Source organism: Pseudophryne corroboree, chromosome 6 (genome assembly GCF_028390025.1).
Source record: "Pseudophryne corroboree isolate aPseCor3 chromosome 6, aPseCor3.hap2, whole genome shotgun sequence".
In the NCBI taxonomy this organism is placed as follows: Eukaryota; Metazoa; Chordata; class Amphibia; order Anura; family Myobatrachidae; genus Pseudophryne; species Pseudophryne corroboree.
In genome coordinates, this window is record NC_086449.1 from 31,860,285 (window position 1) to 31,872,790 (window position 12,506).

Here is a 12,506-nt window from a genome sequence, read left to right on the forward strand (position 1 = left end):
TTTGAAACGCGTTAAGCGTGTACTCTCCCACTTTACTTGTGACCACGTTTGAGTTTTACCATCTGCACTGGACGCTGAGGGACTGTGTTGGATCCTGGTTTCCGGAGCCATTTTCCTTAAGCTGCATTTGTTTGATATCAGCGTTGGACATTGTTAGGACTGTTATCATCCAGTCCTTTGTTGCTGTACTGCCAAAGAGGATTCATTTTATATGCTACTGACCTCATCTGTTTGGTGTAAGTGCGATATTAAAATAAATTCAGGCCTTTTAAACAAAGATAATTGCACTATTGCACTTTCTTTTTGTCTTATAATTTTATGAGAATTAGATCCATCTGCCTTTAATCAACGTTGGATCTTTATTCATCTCCTGAATTACCAGTGTACGTGACCAATCGATTTTATGTATCCACTGGGTGTGTGTTTGTAAACTTGGCTTTTATGGGAGCGCTTTTAGAATTATTCAACCAGTCATTAGCTACAGGAGTAATTACAGAGGACTGGAAAAGAGCGAACGTAGTCCCACTGCACAAAAGTGGAAGTAAGGAAGAGGCAAACTACTACAGACCAGTGAGTCTTATATCAGTAGTAGGGAAATTGATGAAAACACTCTTAAAAATAAGAGTTGCAGATTATCTCAAATCCAGCAATTTACAGGATCCCAAACAGCATGTATTCACTGGGGGGGAGATCATGTCAAACAGATCTTATTGACTTTTTAGACTGTGTGACTAAAGTGATTGATAAAGGTGGAGCCGTGGATATAACTTATCTAGACTTTAGTAAGGCTTTTGACACTGTTCCACATCGTAGCCTGCTAAATAAACTTGGAAGCTTGGGAATGGATACTAGGATTATTGACTGGATAAGATCTTGGATGCAGGATAGATAACAGAGAGTTGTGGTAAATGGAGTGCATTCATAGAAGGGAAATGTTACCAGTGGAATACCCCAGGGATCTGTACTTGGACCAGTGCTTTTTAATATCTTTATTGGTGACATTGCAAATGGCATTAAAGGGAAAGTATGCCTTTTTGCAGATGACACAAAGATATGCAACAGGGTACACACACCAGGTGGGGTAAAACAAATGATTGAGGTTCTAGGTAGACTAGAGGAATGGTCAAGAGTGTGGCAATTACAGTTTAATGCCCCAAAAAATGCAAAATCATGTACTTGGGGCTCAAAAATCCAAAGGCTAAATATAGTATTAATGGCACTATAGTGGAAACTACTGAGGAGGAAAGGGATCTAGGAGTCACTATTTCAGGTGACTTAAAGGCAGGTAAGCAATGTAACAAAGCAATGAGGAAGGCTAGTCAGATGCTTGGCTGCACTGGGAGAGGAATCAGCAGCAGAAAGAAAGAAGTAATAAGACTTAAGGTGCATTCACACGGTGAGATATTAACTATATCCGATTTTGACTTTCTTTACATGAGATTTTGACTATGTGAGATTTTAACTATGTGCCAATTTTGAGTATACTATGTACTAGATAGTACACAATATAGTCAAGATTGCCTTGCCTGCACAGTCTATCTTTTCTTGCGATACTGACCCCACGGGAGCACGCATCGATATCGCAAGCTGTGTACACGCAGTGCAATTTGCACTAACTTTCCTTACTATTTTGACTATATAGTCAAAATCATAAGGTTACATTGGTGTGTATGCATCTATACATCTAAACAAGTAAACAAAAACGTAGATCTAGATGAATTTAAATACCTCCAAGTATGACTCTATACAGGCCAACTGGACTAAGTTAATTTAATAATAAAGAAATAGTTATGAAGAGCAAAAACTAACTTAGTAAAATGTTATTGGGGAAAAAAGAGAAAACTTGAAAATAAAATCCTACATCTAGTGTCACTGATATTAACCAGCTGTATGAGTCTCCAATCTGTTGACTTGTAATAGATATAAACTACTGTATAAACATATTACAATGGGGGTTATTCAGAGTTGTTAGCAAACCAAAAAAAGTTAGCAATTGGACAAAACCATGTGCACTGCAGGGGGGGCAGATATAACATGTACAGAGAGAGTTAGACTTGGGTGGGTTCTTGATAAAGGACTATGACAGGCCGAAACATGTTGACCAGCTGAGAGTGTGGACCTCCTACTATACCATTTAGGTATGAATTGTTATTGCTTTTAAAAAAAATATATATATATTTTTTTTTGCTTTTTGTATATGTCCTGGACTTTATTTTTTGTATGTTATGGATGCATAAGCCACGCTGCTATAACATCTAATGGACTTTGCATACCTTTTTATTGCTTTTGTTGTGCTCACCCCTTTTGTACGGGGCGTTTTTTAATAAAAATTAACTTTTTCATGTGGATATATCGTGATTCATATTCTTTTTGATGTCCCCTCTGGAATTTCCATACATGAGAAAAATTAGTGCCAATTATTAACATGTTTGACCATCGAAAGAAACCCAGATGCGTCTGAATATAATCTTTATTGGCGTGAGTAGGGTACGCCTTACATTCAACTTACAGAGCATGAAAGATACCTTTATGTGCTTCAACTACCCCCTTTTTGTGTGAGTGAGGTATGCTTACTTCCCCGGTGAAGAGGGTTCATCACCTAAATCTATGGTTTCTGACACAGAGGTGGATAAAAAGATACCTTTATAAGCTTTTCTCTTTCGTTTGGAAAGTGAGTTGGGGTACGCCTCATTGTGTTAAAGCCCTTGCTGTGTTAAATGTTTATAGCATTGAGAGAGACTCATCTATTATTGAAACATTACTACACATATATATATACTATTTTCGTTCCATGTTAACATCAATCTGAGGGGAGAGAATTGCTTCAGAAAAGGGGAGAAGACCATCCACATTGTGATTTGAAGTTCCATCATTTCTGCACACTCCAGGGACGTGTTGCTGAGTATATCTATATATTCATATATTTCTTTTGTCTGTATTATAAGCGCCTGTTATTCTGGGTCCCACACATTCATATTCAAATTTGTGCCATTTGAACTTATGGTGAGGTTCTGTTGTGGTGAACCGGCCTACGGGCTGCCTTTTTTGCACCATTTGCTAGGGGTTCACAAACTTTTATTTTGCTTTTGTATATTTATTGATCCTTACTCTTTTTTGAGCTGCTAAACTAATATTAACCATTATTTTGTATTATGTGAAGACGAAAGTTTTGATCTGGTCTGAACACTATTATGAAACATTTAGGCAGGAACATACAGATCACCAGAGCCCAACTGGAAGCCAAGATGGCAAATATCTCCATGGCCACGGTGTATTTACCCTGAGCACTGAGGGAGGCTGGGATAAAGGACACCCAGACACTGAGGAAGGCCAGCATGCTGAAGGTAATAAACTGGGCCTCATTGAACCTGTCTGGAAGTTTTCGAGCCAGAAAGGCTACAATGAAACTAATGGTGGCCAGAAGAAACAGATAACCCAGCATGGTCCAGAAGGCAAAGGGAGATCCCTCATTACACTCAACAATGATGAGTCCAGGTTTTATTTCAGTGTTATATTGTGGGAATGGAGAAGCTATGGACAACCAAGTGATGCACAAGATGAATTGTAACAGGAAACAGGTAATAATAATCATGTAGGACACTTGGTGGCTCATCCATCTCCTCACATTGCTGCCTGGTCTAGTGGCCATAAAAGCAAGCACCACCAGGATAGTCTTAGCCAAAATGCTTGAGATGCACAAAGTGAAGGCCAGACCAAACAGGACCTGACGCAGGAGACACGTCTTGTGGTGGGGGTAACCTATAAATACTAAAGAGCACAGGAAGCAGAGATACAGGGACATCAGTAGAAGACAACTTAGAGAGTAATTATTGGCTTTCACTACAGGTGTTTGTCTATGAAAGATGAAAAGGCTCAAAATAAGAGCAGGAATAAGTGAGGATATTATGCTGATTGCAGCTAAAGTTCCACCCAATGTATCTTCATAGGAAAGAAACTCCATGGATTTTGGAAGACATCTGGATTTCTCAGGACTTGGCCACTGATCCCAAGGACACCTGATGCAATTAAGTGAATCTGCGAGATAAAAAATATATTGTACTGTTACACATCTATTTGTCATCATTGTGTTGGATGATGTTGAAAAGAAACACTGGTGGACAAATGTAAAAGAGTGGGAGTTTCAGAAAGTGAGAGCTTTGGTAAGGTTTTTCAGGGTTTTTTTAAAGTGGCAATCATTTACACTGCAAAACCAGGTTGATCTTGCTGTGTAAATGATTGCCACTTTAAAATAAAACTGCAAAACCTTACCAAAGCTCTCACTTTCTGAAACGCTCACTCTATTACATTTGGCCCCAGGTCTGAGAATGGGGTTGGGAGTTTATAAAAAAGATTCCCACAGTAACAAATCTACAAGGTGTAAATGTGCACTACCCAAAGTGAAAAAAAAAACAAAAACGCAGTTTTTATTGAAATGCACAAATAAGATCCCAACACTAGTTCCAATATATTTATCTTGAAAAGAACAATTTAAGGAATAATGTTTTTGCACTGAGGTGCGCAGATCAAAAGAAGATGATAGACAAAGGGAACCCATCCAATTTGTAACCACTTGTTATTCTTGTCATTTACACTTTTTTACAGTGTCTGTCTCGTTTTTTAAATGACTCTAATAATAATATCGTACTGAGGTACAACAATCTGTGACCATCACCTTAATGATGACATAACGACTGTGTTGATGTCATTGACCCAGTGGCCCTCATTTCGAGTTGTTCGCTCGCTAGCTGCTTTTAGCAGCAGTGCAAACGCTAAGCCGCCTCCCTCAGGGAGTGTATCTTAGCAGAAGTGCGAACGAAAGGTTCGCTGCGCTGCTACAAAAAAAGATTGTGCAGTTTCAGAGTAGCTCGATACTTACTCCTAGCTAGCGATCACCTCAGACTGTTTAGTTCCTGTTTTGACTTCACAAACACACCCTGCGTTTGGCCAACCACGCCTCCATTCCCTCCGCCACGCCTGCGTTTTTATCTGGCACGCCTGCGTTTTTCCGCACACTCCCTGAACGGTCAGTTGACACCCAGAAACACCCACTTCCTGTCAATCACTCTGCGGCGAGCAGTGTGACTGAAAAGCGTCGCTAGACCTTGTGTGAAACTACGTCGGCTTTTGTGAAAGTACGACGCGCGTGCGCACTGCGCCCCATATGCATGCGCAGAATTGCCATTTTTTTACCTAATCGCTGTGCTGCGAACAACAGCAACTAGCAATCAACTCGGAATGACCCCCAGAGTCACTTCTACTTGTGTGCGGAATATTAAAACTCTGAAAGAGAAGAGTAGACGTGCCAAAATATTGAGTTAATAGATTTTGCAGGTGAAAAACCTGTTATGCAAAGATTAGGAAATTGTTCTCTAATTTATTTTATACATTACTGCCTTTGGTCAGAAATACATTAAGATTAATTTACACCCATCCTGCAAAAATTGTTTAACCACTTAGCTGATGATTCCCCCCCCCCCCCCCCCCAAAAAAAAAATGCTCAGAAATTGTCGGGGGGGTTAGAGATGAGCGGGTTCGGTTTTATTCGGATTTACTCCGATTTGCCCGAATCTCCTTATTGGCTATCAGACATCACGTGTTTTGGTTAGGCGATAAGAAAAATCCAGAAAATAAGAAATGGCGATAATTCTGGCATAAAGAACCGAGTAAATCCGAACGTCCTCGCTTCTAGTTTTTTTTATGAGTGAATTAGGTGAAAAACATGATTTTAACTCTATCCAAAATGCTTTTAGTTGAAAAAAAGATAAAAAATTATTATTTTTAAAAATAATTTCTGTCCCCAAACATTTGAACATCGATCGGGAACATCACGACCATCGGAACATTGGTAACACCGCGACCATCACAACTTTAGTTTTTAGAGCCTGGACAGCTACCAGGTACACAGGGGGGGGGGCTTGGGGGCGATGATTTACACTTACCAGCGGCTGCGACCAGGTCAGATAAAGCACTTGCAGGCATGGTCGCATCTGATGTGACCATGCCAGGCAAGTGGTTAAGTAATTTATAATCTCTAAAAGTACAGTGTATAAATAGTAATCAGCTGGATGGCTTACAGCAGAGGTTCTCAAACGTGGTCCTCAAAGCACCCCAATGGTCCAGATTTTAAGTTTACCCATGCTTGGCCACAGGTGACTTAATTAGTACCTCAGTAAACTTAATTTATCCATCTGTGCTGAGCCATGGCTATACCTAAAATCTGGACTGGTGGGGTGCCTTGAGGACCGCGTTTGAGAACATCTGGTCTACAGGCTCTTAAAAGTCATCATGTCAGTTGGTAGTTGGAAAATCATGAAACAAGCTAGAATACGGTCACTCATTTATTTTTTATTCTGCACTCATTACTTGTAAAGTACAGTAGTACAATAATTCTAATATGATGTATTGGTATGCAACACATTTTGTAAAAATATATTTGCACATTTTTTAACATAGATTATTTGCTTTGCCCTGGAGATTTAGGGTTTTTATTGGTTCCAATGTCTCTTCAACCTCCGAAAGTCCTGTACTTGCCTGTCTTGTTAGATATTTCTCCTTGTAGACATTGGACACAATCATAGCAGCAGACGGGGTGTCCTGATTTAGCAGCCTTCCTGTATCCTGGAGAACAGCTCTCACTGCAGGCTGACCGAGGGACCTGGGGATAGTACATTATCCTATTATATAAATGTATATATAGCTAGCATTTGCACTTGGGAGAGCACATAGGAACTACTGCTGTATCTGTGGCCTATTTCTCTCACACATCATTATTTTGAGGCTCACCCAAAGTGGGATATTTATCCATTGATCATTTGGACCAGCATGTTTTTTGGAAAGAGGTCCTTTGCTAATTTAGTCTAAAGTGTTCAACATTTTTGAGCATTAGAGTGTTTCAACCCATTGAATTCATATATGGTTGCTTCATGGACTAACCATTTGCTGTGTTGACCATCCCTCAGAAGAAGTCCACGAAGGACGAAACACGTCAGGGTTGAAGACAGAGAGAAAAGAAACCCTTCACTATTGTACATTTGACACATATTGTGATCTGTAATTGTGAAAAAGGGTTACCCCTGTCTAGATTGGGCAATACTTTGCTTTTAATAAATGTGTAAAGCCATAATCATTTGGTCAATTTTTAGTTGGTAACCAGTTAAAGTGATTGAGAGTGCCCTCTGATTCAATTGCTGGAGATATATATATATCTATATATCTCTCTCTCTCTCTCTATATATATATATATATATATATACACACACACACACACACACACACACACACACACACACACACACACACACATACATACAACCATCAGTCATCATATTTAGTTAACTGATAGGTGAAGTTGATAACATTGATTAACTCATTACAATGGCACCTGTCACGGGGTGGGATAGAGTATATTAGGTATACTCAATATTTGAAGTTGATAGGTCCATCTCTTCACAATAATTAATGTCATGTATAGACTGGTGATGTCTAATGTGATTAGAATACTGGCAGCAGGAGGGCTATCCTAGTGATCTCAATTTATTGTTAAACTCAGTAGTGTCCCTTAAATAATAGTCTATAAGTTGAAATACTGGTTGGAGCCAGAAGACAACAAATTGAGGTATGGCCTGACAGAGAGAACAACGAGAGAAAATAATCGGTCTCCCTGTAGGTCTAATTAGGGTATTGCTGACATTGGGCAAGACATAAATGAAAGATGTTTCAGGAAAGTCTTGATGTCTTCATCAAACCAATCCTCTAGAACCGCCATGCTAATAATGGGATCAATTTAATTTTTATAGGCTGAGTTTGCAAGCAGAAATATTCCCCCAATCCAATTGCTCCATCAGGCACCATATAGTGGCAGCTGTCAGGAAAAATAATTAAACTCCCCACCCCCAAAAGTGTCTGATACTTGTCTTTAAATCTCATTAATATACTCTACATTATCAAGAAGTACTACCCCACCCCCTTTCATCAAAATGTATTTTAAATGCCAAATTTTCTTCTTTGGTTGAATTAGAAAAGGAGATTCCAGATAAAAGGCAGGGTATCTGGAATTACACATCTAATCGATGTGTCAATAAAGATATTGGTGTGGCAGTGTCAAAGGAACTGGTTCTTTTAAAGTTGATACCTTGAGGTCCCTGTGTGGTGCCCTCTTCAACAAAAAAAACTTAAAGTGTGCAAAGAAAATATGATCACAAGAAATCATCGCTACAGAGAGAATCCATGTGGATTAATCACTTGAAGACACTAGTCCCAATGGCCTCAACGAGGAGCAGAATTTAGTACTTTTCCTTTTTTTAACAAAAAAAATTCTCATTATTGCATGTCCATTAAGTATACAAACATGCCAATTCAAGATTTCCAATAATATTTATGTGTTTTATATATAATCCAATCATAATAATACTATAACAAAGTTATTATAAAATATAAAATTAGTCCATTAAACCTTGACTAAAACATTTGCGTACAAAACTTTTCAATATTTATCTCAATTATTCTAAATAAAACATATAATATAACGTAGCAAACAGCACAACTCGACAAAGCATAGCATGGCATGGATGGGCACACGGGTACACCCTCCTACATGTCCGGTAAATACATATCTTAAGAATCTAAATGTATAGGTAGCTGATTTATAGTTTTTTCCGGGTCTCCTACCAAGTTTTATCTGCAAAGCAATCTCTGACTCGTCTCTGGATTGGTTCAGTTAGACATTAAATGTAACTTTTTCATATTTTTTTTAAAGAATGTACTTCTTTCATTCTGAAGGGGTGAGTCCACTCTTTACATATGGAATACAGAATATAATACAATTTATCCAAAAACAGACATGGAAGGTGGTATTAAGTGAATCCACATACTGCATGTAATGTAGTTTTCCTGGTGGCTGAAGATATTCCTAGAAGTAGTTTTTGGCTTCCCTGTGGCTATATTCCAAATATAGCCCATTTTGCAGTTATATGAAAATAATCCACCAAATGAATGTTATTGAGCCCCCCATTTGTTTTCCAAAAACGTTTAATAATTGGACAATCCCATAGGCAATGGAAGAGATCCACCCTTCTAGCTCCACATTTCAAACAATTACATGAAGCCGAAAGACCCATTTCTCAACGTTTCAACAGGGAAAGATAAGCCCTATGAAATATTTTTTTAAAACATTTCAACATAGGTTGGCCCAGATAGTAATCTAGATGTGTTTTTTAAGACATTAAGTAGAACATTCAGAGATATTTGTACAAATCTGTCTCTCTATTTACTTAATCCAATTGTAAGGACATTATAATCCAAAGGAGTCCTTAAAAGAGTATAGTGAGAAGATATTGCTTTGTGAGTTGGAGTGCAATGAAGTAGAACTTTGTCTAATACATTAGACCAATCCACATCACTAAACGTCCGAGCCACCATACTAATATAATGTTGAGCTAGAATGAATGCTAGATTTCGAGAAATGAGCCTCAAAAAAGATTCACTTGATAGTGTCGAGGTCATTGGTTTTCTTGTCTGTCTATTGATGAATTGACCAACCTAGGATAAGTCAATGATTTTCCATAGGGTTAAAGGAAATGCAGCTTCTCCCTGGAAATTTAAATTATCCAGGAAGGGTAAATGTACCATTATATATGGGTTCACTTTAAATCTATGAAGTAAAATATGTCATGTTTTCCCAGTTGTCATTAATAAATGAGTTGCGGTAATAGATGGTGTAACCCCACAATCTAGGGCATGAAGAAATGTAATAAGGTCCATATTTGGGACAAACGAGCATTCAAGCAAAGTGTAAGCATAGTTGTCATTTTCTTTTTACCAATCTCTAATGTAATGGAGTTGTGCTGAGCAATTGTAAAGTTGCAAATTAGGTAAATGTACTCCTCCATTGGACATAAATTGTTATAGTTTGAGATTACCAATTCTTGCCCGTTTCTTCTACCAGATGAATTTAGTAAATAGTGTATTCATTTCGCAACCTTCATTATGACAGAGTAAAACTGGGAGAGATTGCAGAGAGTATAATAGACAGGGGAATAATACCATTTTTATTAGATTAATTCAAACTAAGAAGTAGATAGGGAGATGACTCCAACTCATCAATTCCCTCTAGCATGTTTTTATGCATACTTTAACATTAAGACTACTGTTTATAACATACTAAAATCCTTTGGGTTCTGAACCCCTAAATATGTTTTAAACTTTGATGACCAATAGATAGGTATATCACGTGCTCATGCTGGTTTCCTATATCCATGTTTAAGAAAAATAGATACTGATTTATCAAAATTAATTGTGAATCCAGAAACCTTTCCAAATTCTCTTCCAAGAGTTCTTACACTAAGAGACTAAGGAAGGATTTCAGATTTTTTTGTAATAATTGATCGTCTGCAAATGCTGTTAATTTACTCTCTCGAGATCCAACCACAATATCTCTTAATTATGACTAATTCTGTAGATATTTTGTAGCATAGGCTCCAATACTGAATTAAATAATATCGGAGAGAGTGGACATCCCTGGTGGGTACCTTTGCTCATATACACTTTTTGACTAATGGAACCAGTAATTAACAGCGATGTGGTGGGAAACGCGTATAAAAATTGTGGAAAATCAATTAATTCTTCCCCAAATCCCCCCATTTGCAACATTTTATACAAAAAAGACCAAGATATAATATTGAATGCTTTATTAGCATCTGAACTTAGTCATATACTGGGAGTAGAAGAGTATTGAAAAAAATATGTAATAGCTGCTTTCTACATTCTTATTCCTTTGACTAAATGATGACCTGAGACAAAACCTAAATGATAGTCAGCAGTTCATAACAGATCGATTGCAATATTTTGGCCATTCTGTAATTTTAGCCAAAAGTTTAAAATCCAATTGGAATAATGCATTAGGTAGATAAGAAGACTCTAGTTGAGGTTCTTTATCTGGTTTTAATAGGTGTATTGTAAATGGATATTAAAAATAGGATAATCAGGACTATACTTATGTATATATTGAAAAAGTTAAAGTAAAATAGAAGCAATGTCCTGTTGTAATATCTTATAATATTCTAATGAGAGCCCACCAGGGCCTGTGGAGTTTTTTTTTTTTTAACTGTATAGAGGAGCGAATATCTTGTATCTCCTCCATTGTAATATCCAGATTAAGTAAATCTTTCAATGCTTCTGATAGCTTTGGGAGAAGTGATTCTTTTGTCAGATATTTCCTTAGAGGGGCATCTTGTGGGGTAGCAATATACGTATAGACTAGTATAATACTTGTGAAATAAGTTGGTGATGCCAGTACTGTTGGTTATTATTTCCCCATTTTTGGGGAATTGTATTGCATTATATCATATTTTGAGCTACAGTAGATGGTTTTTCCAGTGTAGCTAATAGTTTGCCTGCTCGAGTCCCCCACCTTCTTCGCCTGTCTTCGCTTGTAATAGTAAAAAAAAACTCTTAAGCAATTGTATATTTTGTTTATAGAACTTAAAAGAGGCCTTTGACAGGATGTTCATATATGCCTTCAAACTATCAGAGACTACTAAGAATTTCATATTTATGGGGGTGTTTTCTAGAATTAGAAAAACATGAAATAATATGACCCCTGGTGACTGTTTTTGAAGTTTACCAAAATAATATTGGGGAGTTCCTACAGTATGTCCTAAGTTATCCGTCTGAAATTCAGACCTCTTATTAGGTATACCAATCAAGGCATGATTAGAAATCAGAATTTCTGAAATTCCAGTCAGTCATATCTGTAACTAGTCTATCTGATATAAGAATATGATCTATGTGTGAGAAAGTCCTGTGTATTCATGAATAAAATGTACTGTATATGCCCGTCCTGATGAATAATCTACTAACCCATGAGAATTTTTACGTTTAGATATAAGATTATCTTGTACTGTATGTGCAGAAATATTCAACAAACTACAGATTTATCTAAAGCTGGGTCGTCAACTGTATTAAAGTGTCCCCAGGGAAAGATTTGGGCTTTCTTTTTGTAATTGCATCTGAGAAATGGCAGAAACAAATACATTTTTAGTTTGGAAACTATACATTCACAAAAGTGTTTTTGTTAGAGTATATTTGAATTGTAAGCAAAAAGTAATAACCTTCTGGATCTTCCACTCTCTCCAAAAACGTATATGACAAACCATTGGCTAATACTATGGCAGCATATCACCATTTTCCAAAATTTTGGTGAGTAGAACAAGTACCTCGTGAAAATAACATCAAAGTTCTAAAGTGAAAATATTTCCTCTGAAGTATAACTAATGCGAAAAACAAACATCAAAATGAAAAACTAAAAGACAAAACCTTTAAGGCAGAAAAATAAAAATAAACCTTTTCAATAAGTCTATCATATTTTACTATAGGCATATAATATAAAGACTCCAAGCTAATTTTTCCTTCTTTTCAAGATCTAGTAATTGAACGTGTACTTGGAGAGCCCATAGGGGAAGTTACTGGAAATAAATGAGCCTTAGCTGTTTCTGGTGTATCAAAAATTA

The 12,506-nt window shown here is 37.2% G+C and overlaps 1 protein-coding gene across 1 annotated transcript in view; it reads right to left on the reverse strand.

The window, feature by feature from the left end:
• Positions 1-3,133: 3,133 nt before the first annotated feature.
• The window catches only part of LOC134934188 (extracellular calcium-sensing receptor-like), a 92,794-nt gene continuing 83,421 nt past the window's right edge, over positions 3,134-12,506 (reverse strand). Inside the window, exons 8-9 of the mRNA XM_063929679.1 lie at positions 6,532-6,655; positions 3,134-4,035 (exon numbers count right to left, since the gene is read on the reverse strand). Of these exons, the coding sequence (XP_063785749.1) occupies positions 3,134-4,035; positions 6,532-6,655 (1,026 nt within the window). The remainder of the gene's footprint in view (positions 4,036-6,531; positions 6,656-12,506) is intronic.